The 22,515-nt window shown below is 39.4% G+C and overlaps 5 protein-coding genes, 1 non-coding gene and 1 pseudogene across 6 annotated transcripts in view; 4 read left to right on the top strand and 3 right to left on the bottom strand.

Moving 5' to 3' along the window:
- LOC109125056 (putative receptor-like protein kinase At4g00960) overlaps positions 1–145 on the top strand; it is an 8,849-nt gene extending 8,704 nt beyond the window's left edge. Inside the window, exon 6 of the mRNA XM_019229524.1 lies at positions 51–145. Coding sequence (XP_019085069.1) covers positions 51–145 — 95 coding nt within the window. The remainder of the gene's footprint in view (positions 1–50) is intronic.
- On the top strand, positions 8–1,389 carry LOC104746949 (putative receptor-like protein kinase At4g00960). Its single transcript, XM_019233207.1, has 5 exons — positions 8–112; positions 183–393; positions 478–721; positions 811–961; positions 1,055–1,389. Exons 2-5 carry the CDS (start codon positions 228–230, stop codon positions 1,367–1,369), a joined length of 876 nt encoding a protein of 291 aa, XP_019088752.1. The 5' UTR covers positions 8–112; positions 183–227; the 3' UTR covers positions 1,370–1,389.
- On the bottom strand, positions 1,422–3,554 carry LOC104712716 (annotated as a pseudogene).
- On the bottom strand, positions 3,521–3,592 carry TRNAQ-CUG. The gene has a single exon. It is a non-coding gene; the product is annotated as a tRNA-Gln (tRNA).
- On the top strand, positions 3,895–8,225 carry LOC104746941 (lysine-specific demethylase JMJ25-like). Its single transcript, XM_010468495.2, has 11 exons — positions 3,895–4,144; positions 4,339–4,481; positions 4,564–4,663; positions 4,746–4,875; positions 4,960–5,023; positions 5,561–6,260; positions 6,349–6,678; positions 6,862–7,114; positions 7,185–7,831; positions 7,930–8,002; positions 8,086–8,225. The coding sequence occupies exons 1-11, from the start codon at positions 3,938–3,940 to the stop codon at positions 8,223–8,225; spliced, it is 2,787 nt and encodes a 928-aa protein (XP_010466797.1). The 5' UTR covers positions 3,895–3,937.
- LOC104712706 (lysine-specific demethylase JMJ25-like) lies at positions 9,246–17,198 on the top strand. The gene is made up of 14 exons (XM_010429667.2): positions 9,246–9,576; positions 9,664–9,809; positions 9,908–10,007; positions 10,086–10,215; positions 10,308–10,371; positions 13,924–14,569; positions 14,648–14,977; positions 15,141–15,411; positions 15,486–15,874; positions 15,971–16,043; positions 16,136–16,221; positions 16,394–16,513; positions 16,618–16,719; positions 16,822–17,198. Exons 1-13 carry the CDS (start codon positions 9,322–9,324, stop codon positions 16,678–16,680), a joined length of 2,673 nt encoding a protein of 890 aa, XP_010427969.1. The 5' UTR covers positions 9,246–9,321; the 3' UTR covers positions 16,681–16,719; positions 16,822–17,198.
- LOC104712698 (protein SDE2 homolog) lies at positions 17,298–19,336 on the bottom strand. The gene is made up of 3 exons (XM_010429654.2): positions 18,630–19,336; positions 17,772–18,273; positions 17,298–17,611 (listed from the first exon to the last, which is right to left on the bottom strand). Exons 1-3 carry the CDS (start codon positions 19,247–19,249, stop codon positions 17,465–17,467), a joined length of 1,269 nt encoding a protein of 422 aa, XP_010427956.1. The 5' UTR covers positions 19,250–19,336; the 3' UTR covers positions 17,298–17,464.

The following is a 22,515-nucleotide window of genomic DNA, read 5'->3' as shown; positions in this document are numbered from 1 at the left end:
GTTAAAAGATGCACAATTATTGCAACTTGACTTTGATACCGTGAGATTAGCAACTAATGACTTCTCTCCAAACAACCATCTTGGAGAAGGTGGCTTCGGTGCAGTTTATAAGGTGATTAACACTGATCGTTACTTATGTTTATGAGCTCAATGCTGATTAGATCTCTCTAAATAACGACCAGGGTGTTCTCGATTCTGGGGAAGAGATAGCTGTGAAAAGATTGTCAATGAGATCAGGACAAGGAGACAATGAGTTCGTAAACGAAGTCTCATTGGTCGCCAAACTTCAACATCGTAATCTTGTTAGGCTTTTAGGTTTCTGTCTGGAAGGAGAAGAACGACTTCTCATCTATGAGTTTTTTAAGAACACAAGCCTCGAAAAGTTCATATTTGGTACCTTAATTAAGACCTGAACACAAACATCTCTATCTTTTATTACTTATATAAAGAATGATCCAATATTTGATTCTTTCTCAGATTCCAATAGGAGAAGGATCTTGGATTGGGAAACACGTTATAGGATCATCACAGGTGTTGCTCGAGGTCTTCTTTATCTCCATGAAGATTCTCGTTTCAAAATAATTCATCGAGATATGAAAGCTAGCAACGTTCTGTTAGACGATGCAATGAATCCTAAAATAGCAGATTTTGGAATGGCAAAGTTGTTTAATACGGACCAAACAAGTCAGACCATGTTTACAAGCAGAGTTGCAGGAACTTAGTAAGCTGCCCAAAAAATTAAGTATCCTTTTGGTTCCATCAATTCTTTGAAAAAAATATCAAAAGCCTAAAGTTATCTTGTCGTTACAGCGGTTACATGGCTCCAGAGTATGCAATGAGTGGGCAATTCTCGGTGAAAACCGACGTATATAGCTTCGGTGTACTAGTCCTTGAGATCATTAAAGGTAAGAAAAACAATTGGTCTCCGGTAGAACAAAGCTCACTGTTCCTCCTTAGCTATGTAAGTGAAAAATATTACTATTGTTTTACCTTTTTTTTTTACTCTAGACTTTGACATATTTATCAACTCATATATTGAACTTTATATGTATAGGTGTGGAAATGCTGGAGAGAAGGAGAAGTGTTGAACATTGTGGATCCAAGTTTGATTAATGAAACAAGAGGTCTAAGTGATGAGATCATGAAATGCATTCACATTGGTTTGTTGTGTGTTCAGGAGAATCCAGAGAGTAGACCAACAATGCCTTCTGTTGTTGCAATGCTCAATGCAAATTCTTTCACTTTACCGAGACCCTTGCAACCGGCTTTTTACTCGGGAGTTGTAGAGTCATCGTCAAGAGACAACAATCACACAAGTAGTACTGCGTCTTTGAATAAAGTTACAATTACTGAGTTAAATCCTCGTTAAATTGAGTGTGTAAAAGACAACCAATGTAAAATTCTCTATTGCTTTAAAGAATGTATAAGAATGTAAAATTTTGACAAAAGTTCTCATTCATAAATGTTACCTTTACATTAAATTAGGCCAAAACTGATATATGTCCCATCTCTCTGTTTCCTTTTATACAATTCAGCGTACTGAACTATAAATAAAAGTTATAAATCTAATATCATCATCACTCATCAGTACTCAGAAGATTAACCTTTAAGAATATCATTGTTGGTTGTTGCTTGAGTCCCGATTTGGTTTCCCGGAAGCTCTCTCATCAGATTTATTACCCCAGCAATGCTTTGTGAGATGTCCTTTCCTCCCACAGTTTTCACAGACGATGATGACTCTCCCGTCTCTCTCGGGTTCTTTCCTCTTCCAACCTATGCTCTGAGAACCTCTATGTGTTGTTCCTAGACTAGGTCTCCTTTCCATCTGAGAGGAGCCAGCGGCTGGTCTATATGTAACCCCTCCATGTGCTCCATTTCTGCGGAGCTCTTCCTCAGCTTTCACTCGTTCCATTAACATCCAGACAGGTAAAAACTCATCTTCCATTAACCTGGTGCAGAAGCCTCTCCACGACGGGGGGAACTTGGAGATGATGGTACTCACATGAAATGTCTCATCAAGAAACATACCGGCACTCACTATAGAGTCAGCAATCTTGTTAAAGACTTGGACTTGCTCGAGTATCGGTCTCTCTTCCACCATTTTGAATTCAATGTACTTTCTGACTTGTGACCTCTTTGAATTGGATTCCTCACACTGGTAGACTGGTAGACCCATTTCAACTCTTCCCACAATTCTTTGGCATGCTTAAATTTCTCCGAGTAGTGACGGTATAGATGATCAGACAAGGAGTTCATCAAGTGATTGTGGCAAAGGTAATCATCTCTCAGCCATTTTTTGCCCGCAACATCAGCTCGAGTTATTTCGCTGGGGTTGGTTTCAGGGCCTTGAGAGCTACCGATACCAATACCGGGACAAGGTTCAGATAGAACATAAGTCAGATTAAATTGCTTCAAAAAGAGTTCCATCTGTGTTGCCCAGGAAAGATAACCCTTCCCATCAAACCGTGAAGTCTTGATAAGAGAAAACCCGTGAGAGCTGTTCTTCTTATCCACAGCCTCAGAAGTATCTCCGTTCTGTGTTGATTCAGATCTGCATAATGTTTTACAGCAAGATAAAGCGGCCAGCATAATATATGACGAATAAACACTGAAAGCAATGACAGGGAACATGAACCTTACTTCAATTTCGATTGGCACTGCTTAATACCTTCTTCTATTGCTGCAAAATTCTTAGTGATCACAGACCATTGGTTAGTAGACAAATGTACTCCTGATAAAGAAGAAACATGAAAGCTTTTTCAGCACAACAGTTGCAGCATGAAGTCAATAAAGCAATACTGTAAGAAACATCTAGCAGTGGAAACACTAACAACTAAACTCAACAGAAGCATAACTAGAACAGTGGCTTCCTGAAACCACTTATAGCATTCAGAAACAAGATAAGAGACGACCAAGTGTGTTTCAAAATTACCCCTAAAAGCCTTTCCATGTTCCTGAGAACCAATAGATAGAAAAGCTTGGCCTCTGTACTTTTGCACTGTCGCATTTCGCTTCTCCGATAACTACAGTTAAAGACCCAAACAATGATCATAATAATGTCTACTCTCTATACAGTGGTGTCAAAAACCTATAGAAGAACAATGTCAATAGGTAAAGTCACAACCTTACAAATAAAGCGGTCATCTCCACCACCAACGGAAGCCACCGTCTCCTCTGCGAGGGCTTCACCGGGAGTGGATAACAGAAAGGCCTCCATGACATCTCTGACTAGCTTCTTGTGATTAGTCCCGGATAAGTCGAAACCGAGTTTAGCAGAAGCGTCGATCCGGAGCTTGAACTCAGTCATTTGGTCCATATCAGCTTCTCTGAGTATACCCTTCACTGTTTCCTCGATCTTTTGTTCCATTATTGTTTCACCAGAATCAACAACCAACGAATTCTCCATTTCCACCAACCAAAAAAAAAGCAGAGCTTTACTCGTTGTTGGCCGGCGTGTTTATATTTTAGGGTTCATTCATAAATCGCCGGGGGAAAAAGCCTGGCCGGAGCAAAAAAGAGAAGGTTCTACCGAGAATTGAACTCGGGTTACTGGATTCAGAGTCCAATGTCCTAACCGCTAGACCATAGAACCGTTTTGCTATAGCAATTCACATTAATAGATTTTATATAATAAATAGCCAAATAAGGCCTACTTGGTTGGCCCATATTTTGAAACAGCCCATCATTATTATCTTATAAGCCTTCGTCGATGCTTAAATTTAGTTTAGTAGTTAAATCAGCTTTAAGTGTAATTAACAAAAATTAATAACGGCTCATGAAATTATTGCCGTGCGATCATACCTTAATAACATATTAACTATACTCTGGATTCTTGCCACGTGAAACGTCGCTCTCGTTTATAGTAGCAACACCATAGGGTATAGACGGCCTCACTCGGTTCAGTGGCGACGAGGGAGCAATCTTGGTGGAGAGAGTTATGGACCATAGGAAGGAGAAGCGAGTTAGGTCAGTGGGATTTGACGAGTTAGTCGAAGACGTGCGTAAAGTTTGGAAGAAACACAAGGATAATGTGAGCAGAGGGTCGTCCAAATTTGACCGAATCGGAAGAGGAAGAAGTCGAAAACGTGATGGCGGTGAGGTTTTGAAGCGACTTACTCAAAGAGACATGTCTACGCCTAAGAAAGTTAGTTCCTTTATGCACGCACGAGCTTCAATTTTTTTGAGTTTCTGTGGAGTTTTATATAATAGTTCCCTCTGTTTTCTTTGGTTAAAAGGTGGAACCTTTTTTATTTACTTTATATTCAGTTTGTATTGTGTTAATGCTGGCTGTTTGTTTATTTCGGGTTGGATTTATGTTTTGAACACTATTTCATCCAGGGCATTAAGTCTTGTGGAACCAGGAAGTACAGGAAGTATGGGGGTTTGTGGTGTCATCATTGTAAGAACGTAGCGAGTGAGATTCATATTATCTTTTGTTCAAAATGTAGCAAGAAGTATTGCAATAGGTGCATCAAGAGACAGTTAAGTATCTGCACTTTAGTAACTACGTTATACTCCTTCCTCAACCAGTTTTAATTTTCTACTAATCTTAAACCTCAATAGTTATCCAGAAAGAACGGATGAGGAGATTAGAGCTGCCTGTCCATTCTGTATGAAGTATTGCAATTGCAAACCTTGTTTGCGGGTGCCTTTGGTGGTGAAGGTATGGGGCTTGAGATCACTATTCTTCCCGTTAGTTTACTGAAACAAAATGTCTCCTTCATTTTGATATTTTCTTATCTCAGCCTCCAAGTGAAAGAGACGCGGAAGTCAAGTTCAAGCAGCTGCAATACCTATTAGTAAAGCTTCTTCCAGTTCTTAAGGATATATACGCAGAGCAGAACCGTGAGCTGGAGATTGAAACAACAGTTAAAGGTATGGTCACTTGGTCTTCACTTGTGTTATCCTCTCATTTCTTCTTTCGTTCTATATTCCATTCACAAACCTGTTTCGTTCTAGGAATATCTGTGACGGAATCTGATATTACTAGGTGCAAACTTTACCCAAGTGACCGCATATTCTGGTAAACCTTTCAAAACTCGACTCGGGGAGCTCTTTTGTTTTTGTTTTTATAGTAATCTGATATTACTATGCTTTGCAAATAGCCAGTAGGGAGAGAGAATCTTATGTAGAGATTATCACCGAGTTCGCGAGGAGATTTGATAGCAATTTAATTGCTAAATCAGTGGAACAATTTGGGGGAACTAGGATGGTTCTATTGGTAGGTGACTGATGAGATTATGATCTTAACAAGTAATTCCATTTTTAGTATTTATTTTATTTTCATTTGAGTTTAAATAAACTTCACATTTGAAACAATGGGAGGGAGTTTGTTTTCTTAGTTATCCGTTTAGCCAAGAAAGACAACAAGAAGGGTTCTGCACCTTGTTGTGATAACAATGGGAGGGAGTTGTTTTCTTAGTGGTCGGTTTAGCCAAGGAAGACAACAAGAAGGGTTCTGCACCTTGTTGGGATACTTCTTAATATGTTGATCTGTTTCTTTGCATTGTAACTATATGTTTCCTTGTTTTCCTGCAATCTTTTCATCCCTGTACAACAGTGATCTCTGCCGCACGTCCATTGCCAATTTTCACAGAAGCTGTCCGAACCCAGACTGTTCATGCGATGTATGTCTTTCTTGCTGCAAGGAACTAAGAGAGCGCTTCCACGATCCAGAGAGAGATGGAAAGAAAATTGCACAAGGGACGGGATATGAATGGGGAACTCAAGCAGGTCAAGGAAAAGATTCGAAATCCTATGTTTCTTTGAATTTCTCTAACTGGAAGCATAACTCAGACAGTAGCATTCCATGCCCTCCAAGAGAGTATGGTGGTTGTGGTGCTTCAACACTGGAGTTGACTCGCTTATGCAAAACTGATAGGGTTAAAAAATTGATAACAGTTGCAGAGGAAGTTACTCTGCAGTTTAGGCCACCAGATGTGAGTATTTCTCATGAATGCTCCTCATGCACTATCACTGCTGATTCTATTAGAAGGCAGGCGGCGTCTAGGAAGAATGCTCTTGATAACTTCTTATACTCACCAAATGCTGTTGATCTCGCTGAAGAGGATATAGCTCATTTTCAGTCGCATTGGATGAGGGGAGAACCTGTGATAGTCAGAAATGTTCTCGAGAAGACATCTGGATTGAGTTGGGAACCAATGGTTATGTGGAGGGCTTGTAGGGACATGAATTCAAAGGTTGACTGTAAAGAAGAGACGAAAAGAGTGAAAGCTCTGGATTGCTTGGACTGGTCTGAGGTCAGTCTAAATTCCATTCTATGTGTTTTTATTACTGTAAATGCTTCTTAAGAAGTATACACATTACCACCATCCCTTTCTCTTGTAGGTTGAAACTGATATTCATCAGTTCTTTAAAGGCTACTTAAAAGGCCGCATGCATCCGAATGGTTGGCCACAAATGTTGAAATTGAAGGATTGGCCTCCCTCAACTCTATTTGAAAAGCGCCTTCCAAGGCATAATGCTGAGTTTATTGCTGCATTGCCTTTCTTTGATTACACTGATCCTAAGTATGGTATCCTAAATCTCGCAACAAGACTTCCAGAAATATCCTGGAAGCCATATCTTGGACCCAAGGCAGACATTGCATACGGTTTCCATGAAGAGCTTGATGGAGGAGATTCTGTGACAAAGCTACATTGTGATATATCTGACACGGTATTGTACACCAATTCTTTTTCATACTTTAATTCTTCTTCAGAGACATAAATCTAGCTAAATCATGAAATTGTACCTTCTGAGGTGTTCTTACTCTGATTAAAAAGAGTATCATACTGAAACTGAGCTGTCTACTCTTTCTCTTTTACTTTTGCGATTAACTGTTCTATGAACTTGAATTAGGTCAATGTGCTGACACATACAACTAAAGTTGAAATACCTCCCCATAGACACCAAAACAGAGAAGCACTACTGAGAAGATATAAACGATCTGGTGATCAAGGGACAGGGGCTAGTGATCTTGGAAACAAGTCACTGAAAGAAATAAATGAAGACAAACAGGGTTTAAAGGACAAGGCAGCTGATGGAGAGCAATCAAATAACAGTTCAAGACTTTTGGGCTCACACGAAGTTGATAAAATATCTGTTTCGAATGGTATAGCAAGAAGCTCCCTCCCATGTTTATATATTTTAGATAGATTACTGAAGATTGGCCTAATTTTCAGGTGATTGTACTACCAACGAAAGAGCTGATACTATGGAAGGGTCTTCTAGTTTATATTCTTGCACTAGTGCTATGGATTCAGGTCATGATCCACAGGCGCATGTGGCTTTAATTCCTCCGAAGAATGTGTCACTGACAAACGAATCAATCGCTGACAAGAATCATAATGACATTGACATATCTCCATCATACCAAAGAGAAGATGATCACTCCGTGGAAAATGGACTAATAATGCCAACACTTCCTTCCATTGCCGACGAGAATCAGTATGGCATCTGTTTGAAGAGAGAGAGATTATCTCCAAACTACCAAAGAGAAGATGATTCCTCTGTGGAGAGTACTGGACTAATGATGCCAACGCTTCCTTCAACTCCTCCGTGGGAGTATACAGAGGAGAATCTCCCACAACCTGATTTGTGTACAAGTGAAATACCTATTATACAAGAGAGGTTAAAGTATACAGAGGAGAATCTCCCACAACCTGATTTGTGTACAAGTGAAATACCTATTATACAAGAGAGGTTAAAGTATGGGCATGGTGGTGCTGTTTGGGATATCTTTCGGAGAGAGGATGTTCCAAAACTTATTCAGTATCTAAAAAGGCACACGCATGAGTTTCGTCACTTCAATAACCAACCTGTGAATACTGTATGTATCATCACATACATCTCTTGTCAATGATTCGTTATTGAATCGGTCACTAATGCATGGAATCTGAAAAAAATGTTCTTCTGTATTTATTTCAGGTAGATCACCCAATTCATGACCAGACTATGTTCTTGAGCGAAAGTCAGAAGAAACAGCTGAAGGAGGAATACGGTAAGATTTCGGTCTGCACTAAAACTTATGCAGTTTTTACAAGTCTATGGTGAACGGTTGATGTATATTTTATTCATATGCAGATATAGAGCCATGGACCTTTGAGCAACACCTCGGCGAAGCTGTTTTCATACCTGCAGGTTGTCCTTACCAAGTGAGGAATAGACAGGCAAGAAATTGCATAACTTTTTGTTCATCCGCATCCGCATCATGCACTTTGTAAACAAAAAGCAAACTGTTTTTTTCCAGTCTTGCATAAAGGTGGCACTAGGTTTTGTGGCTCCTGAGAGCGTAGAAGAATGCCTTGGGCTAGCACAAGAGTTCCGGAGATTACCAAAAGACCACAGATCCAAGGAAGATAAATTAGAGGTACTTTTGACATTTCATTATGACTCTGAATATTATGAATAACGTGAAAACGTCTCTAGAATATAAAAGCCAAATAAAAAAAAAAGGGTCTAGTTTGAGCTTATTGTTGTTTATTGATTTCCTTTTACTTCTCTTGTCACACTGCATTGCAGCTTAAGAGAATGGTGCTACATGCTGCGAGCTCAGCCATACGAGAAGCAAATGATCTACTGGAAAACTTTACAGCTCAGTGATGCTAACTAAAAAGAAAGGTTAAGCTTACCAATGCTTGTGAAACCCAGTTTCATCTGTCACGGGGTTATTTTTTTTTTTTTTGACGGCTGTAATAAAATCAAGAAGGCGATGATAAAAGTAAAATTCTAAACTAAGGTTTCGTGAAAGCAAATCAAAAAGTACTCGGAATCAAAACACCACCAAGTCCAAGTGTGTTCAAATATCACACCACTTTTCTCGACATCAAAACAACACAAAACTTACATACTTGTATCTAACAAGAGACGACATGAAGTGAACTCAAGGTTACTGAAATTGGTCGATGATCAAAGTTGGTGAGAACTTCATTCACTTTACGGGAGAAACAAAAAAGTTGGCCAAGACCAAAGCCCATTAAGAGTGTTTAACTGTATATCATTCAAAAGAATGATTAAATCTGGTAAGAAAACGAAAAAGTTAGTAAGAAAAGTCAAAATCTCAAAAAAGTAAGGAAACGTCTTTAGTTAAAATAATTAATAACATTCCTTCACCCGAGAAATAGTAGTTTAATAAACGTACGGATCACGAAGTAGCAGCCATCAGATCCGAAATTTAAAAACCATACTAACCTTTGGATTGCTGCCACGTCACTCTCCTTTTTTTTCTTTTTTTTTAAACCTTGTGATGATGATACTCCCAATGATGGCGATAGATATCTCAGTGAAATAAAACGAATACTCCGGTGGTGCGTCGCCGATATGGAGGAAAGGAATGGGGGGAAGCGAATCAGATCAGGAGACTCTGACGAGTTAGTCGAGGACGAGAGATCTGAAAACGTTCATAAGGAGAGGAAGAAAGAGAAAGACATCGTTGTGAGCGAAGTCCCCCCAATCGGGAGAGGAAGAGGAAGGGGACGAGGAAGAGGAAGAGGAAGAGGAAGAGGAAGAGGAAGGGGAAGGGGAAGAAGAAAATTAGATGACGGAGAGGCTTCAAATCGATCTACTCCGGATAAGGTTACTTCCTTTCTTGTACTGTTTAGTGTTTACTTGTTTGATTTGGGATTTGAAAATGTAACTGAGAATATGTTTTTTTTGAACTAGACACAGGAGGATGTTGTTAAGTCTGATGGAACGAGAAAGCATGTGGGTTTGACGTGTCATCATTGTAAGAACTTGACGAGTGAGACTGATCTTATCTTCTGTTCAAATTGTAACAAGAAGTATTGCTATGACTGCATCAAGAGATGGTAACTAGTAACTACTTGCACATTATGTACTAAACTAGTCAGCAGAGCTTTGATTTCAAACTATCTTGAGTCTTGAATCTTGAAAATCTGAATAATAGGTATTCTGAAAGAACTGATGAGGATGTTAGAGCTGCTTGTCCATTCTGTATGAAGAATTGCAATTGCAGAGCTTGTTTGCGCTTGCCTTTGCTTGTCAAGGTTAATAACTGTTTTGTTGTGAAATCTACTTAGATGTTATGTCTCCTTCATTTTGGATTTTATTTTTATGAATCTCAGTCTCGAAGTGAAAAAGATACAAGTGTCAAGTTCAGACAGTTGCAGTACCTATTATTTAAAGTTCTCCCAGTTCTGAAGGATGTTTATGCGGAGCAGAACCGTGAACTAGAGATTGAGACAACCATTAGAGGTATGTCTTCTTCACTTGTGCTATCCTCTCTCATTTGTTTCCTGTTTCTATTCTCCACTCACTCACTCACTCACGGACATGTTTTATTCTAGGAACCCCTGTTACGGAATCTAATACTACTAGGTGCAAACTTGACCTAAGTGAACGCATTTACTGGTAAGATTACAAATCTCTGGGGGTTTCCTTTGCTTTTTTTATTTTCCCCTTATTGCTTGGCTGATTGTTCATCTAGTGGATAGAAACCATTTTTTTGATTGAATTTTCGTAACAGTTACTTGTATCCTTTGCAAATAGGCCGTAGTAGTGTTTATCACCTGTTTCACGAGATGTGATAGCAGTCTAATTGTTACATTACATCAGTAGAACAATCAAAGGAATGATATGGAGGAATAATAATGGTTGTTTGATCGGTAGGTGAGTGATGAGATTATGATCTTATCAAGTAACTTTATTGAATTGGTATTGCAATTTCAATTGTAAATAATCTTCACATGTGAAGAAATGAGAAGGGACAAGGGTTCTACACCTTGCTGGGATACTTCGGGTATCTTTGGGGTTCTTGAGCTTTCAAATTGGTTCTTGATACGATTCATCATCGTACTAGTTAAAGAAGAAGAAACAAGCTGATGACGTGGAACAGAGCAAAGAGTGAAGGAAAGACTCAGAAAGAAAGAGAGGCTTTGCCGTTGCAGAATGAGTTTAAAAGAGCCTTGCAAGCTCATCTTCTTCATTATGTTGAATATTGTGAATGATTAAGCGATGTGCTTGTGTTTGGAGAGGTGAGCTAGTGATGTGCTAGTCTCTCTCTTATGGTGTGTTGGGAGCTGAGCTACTGATGTGCTAGCCTCTCTCTGTTCTTATCAGTTAGTTTTAATTGTGTGTTCGTGTAATCAGAGCTTACGGTATCGTGAATCTAACATTGGTGCGGTGAAACTGAGATCGGAGCTTCAACGCGATGATGGACTCTGATCTCTGCAGATGATGGTTGTAAGGATGTACCTATGTTCACCGGAACAGCTCCGTCGGTGTGGATTCAAAAAGTGGAGAGGCTTTTCAGTCATGGCCGTTACTCAGATGATGCCAAGCTTGATCTTGTCTTTTGGTATCGTCTCAAGTCATTGACTTAAGCAATATTAAGTCTCCATGTCTTTATTCAAGCAAGAGTGTTGTATCAAGTGAGGACTTGCATGATCCAGGAAGCATGGAAACTTTTTTCCTTGGTAGTATGCATTCCATGTTCTTGCAAGTTGAGGATAAAGCTGCTGCGGAGATTTGTCCATTTATACATGACTTTCAATTTGCATCATCTACAATGTTGTTGGCTCTGTCTATATCTACAGCAATTCTACTGCAAAATGTTCAGAACGTGATTTGCATAAGTCAAAGACCATGGCATTGTCTTGTCCATGTGGTGAACAACACTGTTTCTCATTTGTGGCATCGTTGGAAAAGCAAAGTTCAGACATTGCATGCAAATTCGGAATTTGTAAGGTGGGGTTTGGTGCATTCTGCAGTGCAGCGAATCGCAGGATGTATGCTATTAGCTTTGTTTCAAGTTGTTTATCAAGAAAGTGATGCAGCGAAGATGTTTCAGCCATTGATTTCGGTTTTTAAGGATCAGATTCAAGTGGGAAACAGACTGGTTTCTCTATTTTTGTGGATACAAGTCCAAGCATATCTGTTTACTCACTCTAAGCTTGAGGGCAAGCTTATTTTCATTGGGGGAAGTAATGGGGATACAGCCACATGAATGGGGATTGAGACGTTGATGCTTCACCACAATATTTCTGTGTGTTTTTGGACAAGACCGGGAGTGGACTATGGGGCAGGACAAGCAATAGATGCTATGGTGTCTAACTTCCAAGTTAAGCATAGGTGGAGAAATAAAGAACTGCAGCTACTGATACTACTGTTTCAGGTTCAACAACATTCTGATCCTTCATCTCCTTTAGTCCATGATTGGAATCCTAGTCTCATTAAGGAGCTGCTAAAGAGCTTTTGGATAGATGTGAGACTAGATATTCACAATTCTGCAGCTAGCTTGACTCTGAAAGTTATATTGGATAGTCTTTTAAGAGGAAGAAACGAATTTCAGATTCACCACAAGCTGGGAATTGGAAACACGGTTGTTCTTGGGATGGATACCAGACAGAAAGTCCAAGCCTGGGCTCATCTATGGCTAGAAAGCTAGAGGAGAAAGCTTTCTAAGACTTGGATGTTCAAATACAAACATATGACAGGACAGCTGCAACACAACAAACTTTGCAATGCAGAAATGCCGAGGAGTACAGTGCATTTGATTTTTCTTGCAGCATTCCCAATGCATGTGGCTCAATACAAACCAGCAACACAACAAAAGGAGATGACACACATGATTCAAACGCTGGTAGTTTCTTTTCTTTTAGAAGCTTGAGGGCAAGCTTCTCCTAAAGGGGAAAGTATTGATACGGTTGGAGGTAGCAAGAAGAAGAAAAGAGGAAGTGAGAAGAGTATAGCTCAGAGAAATCAACTGAAGTGTTGACTAAGCTGACTTAGTAAAGAAGGGCAAAGACTCTTTCTCTATCGGAGGCTTTGCAGTTGAAGCTCTTCTTCTTTAAATAGAGACTCGGCTTGTACTTTGAGGATCATGCTTATTGTTGTTGAATGTTCTAACGATGTGCTAGTGAGAGAGTGATGTGCTCTCTGATGGTTAGTGCGAGAGTGATGTGCTCTCGTCTCTGATCTTTGTTAGGTGAAGAGCTTGTGATGTGCTTGCCTTCGTCTATGGTGTGTTAGTGTTTGGGTTATCAATAAAGAGTTAGTTACAGAGGTTACGATATCACTAAACTTAACAGTTTGATATGTGCGAAATGCCGCCAAATAATGACAAGGATGTAAGCATGGATGGCGGCAGGACTGGAAGAAAAAAAAAAAGAAGAACCTATGGTAGGTGAACCAGAGATTGGTGTTGTCTGAAGGAGTTTGACATGGTTTTCAAGAATTTTCTATCAAACCTAATTCACGTTTTACGAACCTCCATAAGTGAGGGCCAACACCTATTGATAACAAGGGAAGAGCATTTCACTGATTCAAAACACACCAGACCATGTGATGGTCTTGGTGTCTTTTAAGCATATGGAGGGTCTGCCCTCCATCCGATGTAGTGGTTCCAATAACCAAGCTTCAGAATTTGGCATTAATTCAGACAGAAGAAGTTGGTATCAAATATACCCACAAAAGACCAAAGGAAGGTTCATTTGCTCCTCTTTCAAGATGCCATTCTTATACCTCTGCTTCTGTGGACAAGGCTATTATCAAGTGGGCAGCACTGATAGCAATCAAATTGTTAAATCAATGGAACAATAAATAGGAATGATTTTGTGTAGATTGACTTGATGTGTAGGTGATTAATAAGATTATGATCTTTCTACATTTCTCCTTTTTTTCTGTACTTTCATTTGAACACAAATAAGCTTCACATGTGAATCAGTGGGCACAGAGGTGTTTTTCATCGTTAGGGTTGTTAGAATATACTTTGGGGTATCATTAGTTCTTTTTATATCAGAGCAAGTGAAGACGTTGCATATTATAAATAAACATGACAAAGTTTTAATTAGCCATTTATAGAAACACATTTGTAAATCGGTTTCTTTATAACTCTCTGTTTCCTTCTTTGCTTACAACTTCTTTCCTTTGTTGCTTACAACCTCTTCATCCTTTGCACGTCAGTGATCTCTGCCGCACATCCATTGCCAATTTTCACAGAAGCTGCCCGAACCCGAAATGTTCATGTGATATATGTCTTTCTTGCTGCAAGGAACTAAGAGAGGGATTCTATAATCAAGAGAGGAAAAATACAGAATATGAATTTGGAATCCCTCTGGATTTCTCTAACTGGAAGCTTAATTCAGACGGAAGCATTCCATGCCCTCCCGAAGAGTGTGGTGGTTGTGGTACTTCAACACTTGAGTTGAAACGCTTATGCAAAAATGATTGGGTTAAAAAAATGATAACAGATGCAGAGGAAATTACTCTGCAGTTTAGGCCACCAGATGTGAATATTTCTCATGAATGCTCCTCATGCACTATTAATGCTGATTCTGTTAGAAGGCAGGCAGCGTCTAGGAAGAATGCTCATGATAACTTCTTATACTCACCTAATGCTGTTGATCTGGCTGAAGAGGATATTGCTCATTTTCAGTCGCACTGGATGAGAGCAGAACCTGTGATAGTCAGAAATGTTCTCGAGAAGACATCTGGACTAAGTTGGGAACCAATGGTTATGTGGAGGGCTTGTAGGGAAATAGATCCAAAGGTTGAATGTAAAGAAGAGGCAAAAAGCGTGAGAGCTTTGGATTGCTTGGACTGGTGTGAGGTCAGTCAAAACCTTTCTATACACGATGTATTAGTCTTTTAAGAAGTATATGCTCATTACCATCACTTTCTCTTGTAGGTTGAAATAAATATACACCAGTTTTTCGATGGCTACTTAAAAGGCCGCATGCATAAGAATGGTTGGCCAGAAATGTTGAAATTAAAGGATTGGCCTCCATCAACTTTATTTGAAAAGCGCCTTCCAAGGCACAATGCTGAGTTTATTGCTGCATTGCCCTTCTTTGATTACACTGACCCAAAGTCTGGTATACTAAATCTCGCAACAAGACTTCCAGATAAATCCTTGAAGCCAGATCTTGGACCTAAGACATACATTGCTTATGGTTTCCCTGATGAGCTTGGTAGAGGAGATTCTGTGACAAAGCTACATTGTGATATTTCTGACGCGGTATGTGCACCAATCTTTTATCATACTTTCTTAATTATTCTTGAAAATAAACCATGAAATTGTACTTTCTGAGGTGATCAAACTCTGATTATTATACTGAAACTGAGCTGTCCACTCTTTCCCTTTAAATTGTGAGATTAATTATTTTATGAACTTGAATTAGGTCAACGTGCTGACACACACAGCTAAAGTGGAAATACGTCCTCATATAAACCGAAACATCAAAGTACAGCAGGAAAAATATGCAAAACCCAAGTTACATAAACAAAACGGTGGTCAAGGGGAAGAAGCTAACGAACTTGAAAACCAGTCACTGAAAGAAGTGGATGAAGCTAAACAAGGTTTTAAGGACAAGGCAGCTAAAGATGAACAATCAAGCAGCAGTTCAAGACCGTCGGGCTCACAAGAAGTTGATGAAATACATTTTTCAAATGGTACTGTACGAAGCTCCCTCCATTTATGTATAATGGACACATAGACACATTACTGAAGATGGCCTAATTTTCAGGTGACTGTACTACCAACGAAAGAGCTGATCTGATGGAAGAGTCTTTTGGTCTCTATTCTTGCACTACTGCGATGGAGTCAGGTCATGATCTGAACTTGCATGCGGATTTAATTCCCCAGGATAATGTAACGCTGACAAACGAACCTATTGCTGACGAGAATCAAAATGACATCTGTTTGGAGACTGAGAGTACAAGTGCGAAGTCCACACAAGAGCAGAAACTGGATGCGTCAAAAGAAACTGATGGCAATACCACTGAGCGGTCAGAGGCTGTGCATGGTGGTGCTGTATGGGATATTTTTCGAAGGGAGGATGTTCCAAAACTTATCCAGTTTTTGAAAAGGCACAAGCATGAGTTTTGTCACATCAATAACGAACCAGTGAACTCTGTATGTATCATCACATATTATCTCTTGTAAATTCGTATTGGATTAGTCATTGGTGGAATGAGAAATCTAAATTTTGTTGCACTGTGGTAATTTCAGGTTATTCACGCAATTCATGACCAGACTTTGTTCCTGAGTGAAAGCCAGAAGAAACAGCTAAAGGAAGAATTTGGTAAGATATTGGTCTGTACTAAAACCTGTGCAGCTTTACAAGCTGATATATCTTCTTTGCTGTGTTTGATATATGTTTTTATTCATATGCAGACATAGAGCCATGGACCTTTGAGCAACACCTCGGCGAAGCTGTTTTCATACCTGCAGGTTGTCCTCACCAAGTGAGAAATAGACAGGTAAGCAACCAGTTTATTCCCTTTTTTCGACATATCATCTTTATTAATCAAGGATTTGCATCTTCTATCAATTGTCTGAATTTTCTCATTAACTGTTTTTTTCTTTCCGCAAAAAGCTCAACAGTTTGTGCATTTGAAATGTTACTGACCCTGAATTCCAAACTGTTTCCAGTCCTGTATAAAGGTGGCATTAGACTTTGTGGCTCCTGAAAGCGTTGAAGAATGCCTTAGGCTAACACATGAGTTCCGGAGATTACCAAAAGACCACAGATCTAGCGAGGATAAACTTGAGGTACACTACAGTATAATTTCGTACTGGAACTGAAGCATTTTGGAAGCTAAAAAATACTAGTTCCAGCTTAACGTCTTTTCACTTCTCTTCTCACTGCATTGCAGCTTAAGAAAATAGCGCTTTATGCTGCCAGCTCAGCCATAAGAGATGCAAAGGAGCTAATGTAAAACTCCTCGACGCAGTACTGATGCCTAACAGAAGACAAGGTTTGTTCTTCGACTTCGAATAGGACATCAAGCTCCGCATTGTACTTGGTGTGTCCTCAATGGTTAAATCTGAGCAACCCTGTTTTTGATTTGTTGTTACAGGACAAACTCCCACGTAACATTATTGGATCCGTAAAACATTCCTTCATATTTGAAGTGTTGTAACATTAAGTGTAATACTCTTCCTCTACTTTAAAATTGGAGTCGGAGAGAATGTAAGTTAAGTTTATAAACACCAATTGAGTGGGGCTTTTGTTACCACATATGGTCCATGCATAAGCTATGTTACCACGTATGGTCCATGCATAAGCTATATATAATTAGCATGCTGCTTTACATACTCTTGTTCAGACAAGATCTGGCTTTTGACAACGATTAGCAAGAGACCTGTAAGTAATGTGCCCTATTGGTAAGATTCATGTTGTTGTAATCAATCAGAGAATAATTATGTCAGTTAAAGACTCGCTCTGTTTTTTCTATATTAAACTCTTCTCTAGTTACAAGATTTTGTTCATGGACGCGGACATAATTATCACTCGGACCATTTGATGAAAACAGAAAAGAAAAAACATTCTACGTTGTAGAGAAGATGACAAATAGATAAAAAGAGGGAAGTGATTATCTTGGTGGATTAGTATAAAATTACAGCAGATATTACACACATGTGGGTTGTATTATTGCACTACAAACAAGCAGATAACTTCAAAAGAGTAGTAATTTCCTTAGGAGTGGCATGTTTTGTTCTTCATTTCTTGGCCAGCAATTTCTTCGGGAGCTTATTGAGTGGTGTTGATTTAAGTAAGAACAGCCTCGCAGCCCGCTCTTGCAATGTCCCTCCGCATTTCAGTCCACGTGACTGAAGCTCAGTCTTTAATCTCTCCATCCCCAAAACCTGAACATAGATGGATTCAAAATAGGTTTAGTAGTGTGATCAATGCAACAAATGAACTATAATGACGCGACATCATTGTACAGAGCAATTCGAGATTCCTATATATTGAACAAAGACATTATTTTGATTTTGAAATTGCGTATGAAAAAGCAATACATACCTCCATATCTGTTGCTGTACTGAAGTCATCAAAGTTAAGTGGTTTAACAGGTTCTCCCGCAGCTCCTCCTGTCTTTATGTCAGAATCATTGCCTTGATCCTTAACTGCTGCAGACGAAACTGACGTTTTACCAGCTACTCCGACCAGATTCTTCCCTGCGTATCCACTTGACTTCTCTTCCTTTTCAGTATGGCCCATTGCATCAGCAACAGCAACAGGTAAATCATCAGTCTTCTCTACTGTCACACCGGTGATCTCTACCTTAACTACATCTGAACTTTGGCGGACTACAATGTCATTCTCTTCCTCTGAACCGCGATTGAATGAAGATTTACCAGAAGACTCACCAACGTGAGTCTCAGTCATAACCAAATCTGAGCTTCCATCAGTATCATCCTCATCTGAACCAACTTGTACACCATTGTTTAGAACAACAAAATTCTCATCTTCATCGTCGCTGCTATCATCGCTATCACTATCATCAACAGCACTCTTTCCCTTCCTGAAAAAAAAAAAAAAAATCATCATTCAGTGACAAGAACAGAGATACAAACAACAATTTTTGCAATCATAAAACTTAAGAAGCTTCCTAACCTTAAACTATGAATCATGACTTATTCCTCCTAACAAGTAAAAAAAGAACATAGCTTTCAAGCACAGAACCCATATAGAAAGATTATAATGCATACATAGACTACTGAATCTAACAACTCCCACCATTAGCATCAAAAAAGGAACAATTTTTTGCAATCACAGAACTTAAGAAGCTACATAACCTAAACTACAAAACACATAATAACGAATTGTTCCTCCTAACATGTCAAAAAGAACATAGCTTTCAAGCACAAGAGTTCATACCAAATCTTAAGTCTTTTAGATTTGTGAGAATCAGCAAAGATCTTCCCTTTCCTCTTGCCATTAAGAAAAGACTCTTTCAAAGCCAAATCAACAGCCTGAATACACTTATCAGACTCTTCCGTATACTTCTTCACATACTTCTGCGTAGTAGATCCGTTTCCAACACCTTGTTTAACTTTATTCTGCTGCTCCTTCACATACTCTTCACCCCGTCTCACAAGCTCCCTATCTTCTTCCCCTTCAACCCACTCCTTAAGCATCTTCTCAGCTATTACATGCCTCAACCTCTGTCCGTTCATATCCCTACACGCCCCAAAGTTGCTCGTCTTCTTCACTTCTTTAGAGATACGAAGCAACGATCCGAATCCTCCTTTACCTCCACGGAGGGGAAGGACGAGGTTCACTGTGGCGTCGGGCTGAGAAACCGATGATTCGTCGGAGATTGCGTAGCCTCCGCATATCAATCGCTGTAGATGCGTCGGAATCTTCGTGTGCTCGAAGATCCGTTGCTTGATCTGATCTCCATATGCTAACGGAGTTGAGAAAGTTAGGGCTAGTGATTTCCCGTCGAGTAGTCTGACGAAAAACTGCAACGGCTTTGAGCTCTGATCCGCCGACATCTCGATTTCGATTAAAAAGCTTTGGACGACGACGACGAGAGGTTCGATTTCGATTTCTGGAGAAGATGAAGAGAGAATAGGGGAAATTGAAAGACACGAAGCCCTAATTAATTTAATACTCCCTCCGTTTCAAAATATAGGATGTTTTAAGCAAATCACGCAGATTAAGAAGTTTTTACTTTTAACAAGTTCAACCAATCATAAACAATACTGCATAATATAAAATACTAAACTAATCTAAAAGTTGCATTGAAATTTGAAAACATCCTATATTATGAAACAATAAACTCTTCCAAAACATCTTATATTTTGAAACGGAGGGAGTATGACTTTGGTGGTCGGCTTAAAATATCTTCTTATCCACTTTTGGGCTTTGTGATGAAAAAGGCCTTTTAATTTCCCAAATCTATATCAAATGGGTCCTATTCGAACGATTTACTCAAAACTCTAGTTCTCGAACTCTTTCTGAAAATTCACAAGTTGTGCAACAACCTTATATAGAGAAAGACCTAGAGAATTTCCTAATTCAAAATAGGCAACTTAACATTTTATTAAACAGATTAATCCTAAATCCATATTTCGGTAGGATTTAGGATAACTTATATTTTAAGTTTTTTTCGAGTTTACTCCAACTATTTCCCTTTTAAACTTGAAATCCAAATTTACCAAATCTTCTACTCACATTAGTTTCCTCATTTATCTGAACTTGAATCTTTCCAAAGTCATTTATCTGAACTTCACGTAACATGCTGCTACCTCTATTTGCCCACTTTCAACACACCTTCGTATGGAGGTGAATTCTTGGGCTTCACGACACACCAATGGTCTCATCAAAAATCTTCTGTTCAAACGAAACCATGGATTTATGGAAATGTCTTGTACTTCAAGGGAGCTTGAGAAGATAAATTCCAAAAGTCAATGACGATCGAAACACAAACCTTTTCACCTTGTCAGTGGCAAACAAGTAAATGTGCCTTTCATGCAAAGTCGTAAAAGACAAAATATTAAGGCTTACAATGGTTTCAAGGTCTTTAGACTGCCATACCGACAAGGGGATAATGGTACAAGCCGCCAATTCTCAATGTGTTTCTATCTTTCTGACGAGAACGATGGACTGGATGATAACCTTGTGGAGACAATGACATCTACTGATGGATTCTTGGACAATCACATTCCGAGTGGGACAGTTAGAGTTGGTGAATTCAGAATACCAAAATTTAAGATTGAATTCGAGTTTAAAGCTTCTAGCGTTTTCAAGGACGACTAGAACTTAGTCTTCTAATCCGTATATAGCCATGTCTTTTGTAGAGAACAGAGCACAAAACGACACTGTTTTGTCAAATATGTCAACAGGCTCACATTGTGTCAAGCCCACTAAGCTCAAAGCCTGCAAACAAGATGAAACGAAGAAGCCCAAGACCCTGCAACGCTCACCTGCAACAGACAAGAAAGCGTTAGCAGAGGAAGAAGGACATAGTACGACAGTGACATTGCAAAACCGATTCAAGGTGTTGGGACCAGTTGATGAAGATGATGCCACGTAATATCTCACAGCTGGCTGATCAAAGAACACTCTAGAATCTAGGTTTAATCTCATGTAACTATATAAGAGAACTCTTGCAATGTAATACATTCAAGGATTGAATAACAAAAGAAACAATCTTTCAACACTCTCTTTTTCTTTCATGGTATCAGAGCCATGGATAGCTCCATGGAATTCTTCTCTTCTCCTTCGTTACACATCTCTAATTGTGTCACAATCAAACTCACAGAAGAAAACTACATCATATGGAAATCCCAGTTTGAGTCTTTCCTCCACAGCCAAGCTCTACTTGGGTTCGTAAACGGCGCCACCAAGCCACCACAAGAAACGATTCCTGTCAGAAACAAGAATGATAACAAGACGGAAGAGGTTTCAAACCCTGACTTTGAAAACTGGTCTCGAGTTGATCAAGTGGTTAAAGCGTGGTTGCTTGGTTCGATGAGTGAGAATGTAATGAGGCTGGTAGTCGGATCTACAACTTCTTATGAGGTATGGACCACTCTTATCTCTCACTTTAACCGCACGTCGTCCTCTAGGCTGTTTGAGTTGCAAAGACGCCTTCAAAATAGTGAGAAGTTAGATAAAAGCATGTCTGAGTATCTTAGAGGAATTAAAGATATATGTGACCAACTTGCTTCTATCGGTGATCCTGTGAGTGAAAAGATGAAGATATTTGCAGCTTTAAGAGGTTTAGGTCGAGAGTATGAGCCTATTATAACTGTCATTGAAGACTCCATGGACAGAGTTCCTGAACCTACTTATGAAACTGTTGTCTCTCGCTTAACTGGGTATGAGGACCGTATGCAACGATACTCTGTTTCAACCGAAGTGTCTCCACATTTAGCCTTCAGCACCATGAGAAACTCTGGCTCTCAATACAGAGGAAAAGGTAACAGAGGCAGAGGTCGAGGAAACTTTTCTACCAGAGGTCGTGGGTTTCACCAACAGTTCACTACAGCTCGACCATCTAGCTCTTCTGCTACATCAACTGAGAAACCAAACTGTCAAATATGTGGAAAACGAGGACACAATGCGTTTGAGTGTTGGTATCGGTTCGATGAAGAGTATCAGCAACCCACTCAACCTGTCATCAATCCTGCTGCGTTCTCTGCTCTCCACATCACTGATGTTACTGAGGACAACAGCTGGTATCCAGACTCCACTGCAATAGCACACATCACAAGCTCGACTCAACGCCTGCAGAAAGCTCAACCTTATCATGGAACTGATATGGTAATGGCAAGTGATGGGAACTTTCTGCCCATAACACATGTTGGTTCTGCAAACCTCCCTTCGACATAAGGTAATCTTCCACTCAAAGATGTGCTTGTTTGTCCTAAAATAGCTAAATCATTGTTGTCTGTTTCAAAGTTAACTAAGATTATCCATGTAAAGTCTCGTTTGATGGTGATGATGTTATTATAAAGGACAAAGCAACACGCAAAGTTCTGACAAAGGGAAGGGAAACTAACGGTTTGTATAAACTGGATGACCCAAAGTATAAGATGTTTTACTCTACAAGACAAGTCAAAACTAGTGATGAAGTTTGGCACCAAAGGTTAGGGCATCCACATCAGCAGATCCTTCAGCTTCTATCTACAAATAAGGCAATTCAAATCAATAAAAGTACCAAGAAGGTGTGTGAATCATGTCAGCTTGGGAAGAGTTCAAAATTGCCATTTATTTCTTCTACTTTTATTGCTTCAAGACCCCTAGAGAGAGT

This window comes from Camelina sativa, chromosome 2 (assembly GCF_000633955.1).
Source record: "Camelina sativa cultivar DH55 chromosome 2, Cs, whole genome shotgun sequence".
In the NCBI taxonomy this organism is placed as follows: Eukaryota; Viridiplantae; Streptophyta; class Magnoliopsida; order Brassicales; family Brassicaceae; genus Camelina; species Camelina sativa.
The sequence above is the reverse complement of the archived record's forward strand: the minus strand, read 5'-3'. Positions and strand labels throughout refer to the sequence as shown.

Bases quoted from the DNA above. Each gene is read 5' to 3' on its own strand.
- LOC104712698 (XM_010429654.2), bottom strand. From the start codon at position 19,249: ATGTCGGCGGATCAGAGCTCAAAGCCGTTGCAGTTTTTCGTCAGACTA. The intron at 18,274-18,629 runs GTATGAACTCTT...TTTTTTTTTCAG, and splicing joins TCTAAAAGACTTAAGATTTG to GAAGGGAAAGAGTGCTGTTG. The intron at 17,612-17,771 runs GTATGTATTGCT...ATCTATGTTCAG, and splicing joins GTACAGCAACAGATATGGAG to GTTTTGGGGATGGAGAGATT.
- LOC104746949 (XM_019233207.1), top strand. From the start codon at position 228: ATGAGATCAGGACAAGGAGACAATGAGTTCGTAAACGAAGTCTCATTG. The intron at 394-477 runs GTACCTTAATTA...ATTCTTTCTCAG, and splicing joins CCTCGAAAAGTTCATATTTG to ATTCCAATAGGAGAAGGATC. The intron at 722-810 runs GTAAGCTGCCCA...TTGTCGTTACAG, and splicing joins AGCAGAGTTGCAGGAACTTA to CGGTTACATGGCTCCAGAGT.
- LOC104746941 (XM_010468495.2), top strand. From the start codon at position 3,938: ATGGACCATAGGAAGGAGAAGCGAGTTAGGTCAGTGGGATTTGACGAG. The intron at 4,145-4,338 runs GTTAGTTCCTTT...TATTTCATCCAG, and splicing joins ACATGTCTACGCCTAAGAAA to GGCATTAAGTCTTGTGGAAC. The intron at 4,482-4,563 runs GTTAAGTATCTG...AAACCTCAATAG, and splicing joins AATAGGTGCATCAAGAGACA to TTATCCAGAAAGAACGGATG.
- LOC104712706 (XM_010429667.2), top strand. From the start codon at position 9,322: ATGGAGGAAAGGAATGGGGGGAAGCGAATCAGATCAGGAGACTCTGAC. The intron at 9,810-9,907 runs GTAACTAGTAAC...TCTGAATAATAG, and splicing joins TATGACTGCATCAAGAGATG to GTATTCTGAAAGAACTGATG. The intron at 16,222-16,393 runs GTAAGCAACCAG...AACTGTTTCCAG, and splicing joins ACCAAGTGAGAAATAGACAG to TCCTGTATAAAGGTGGCATT.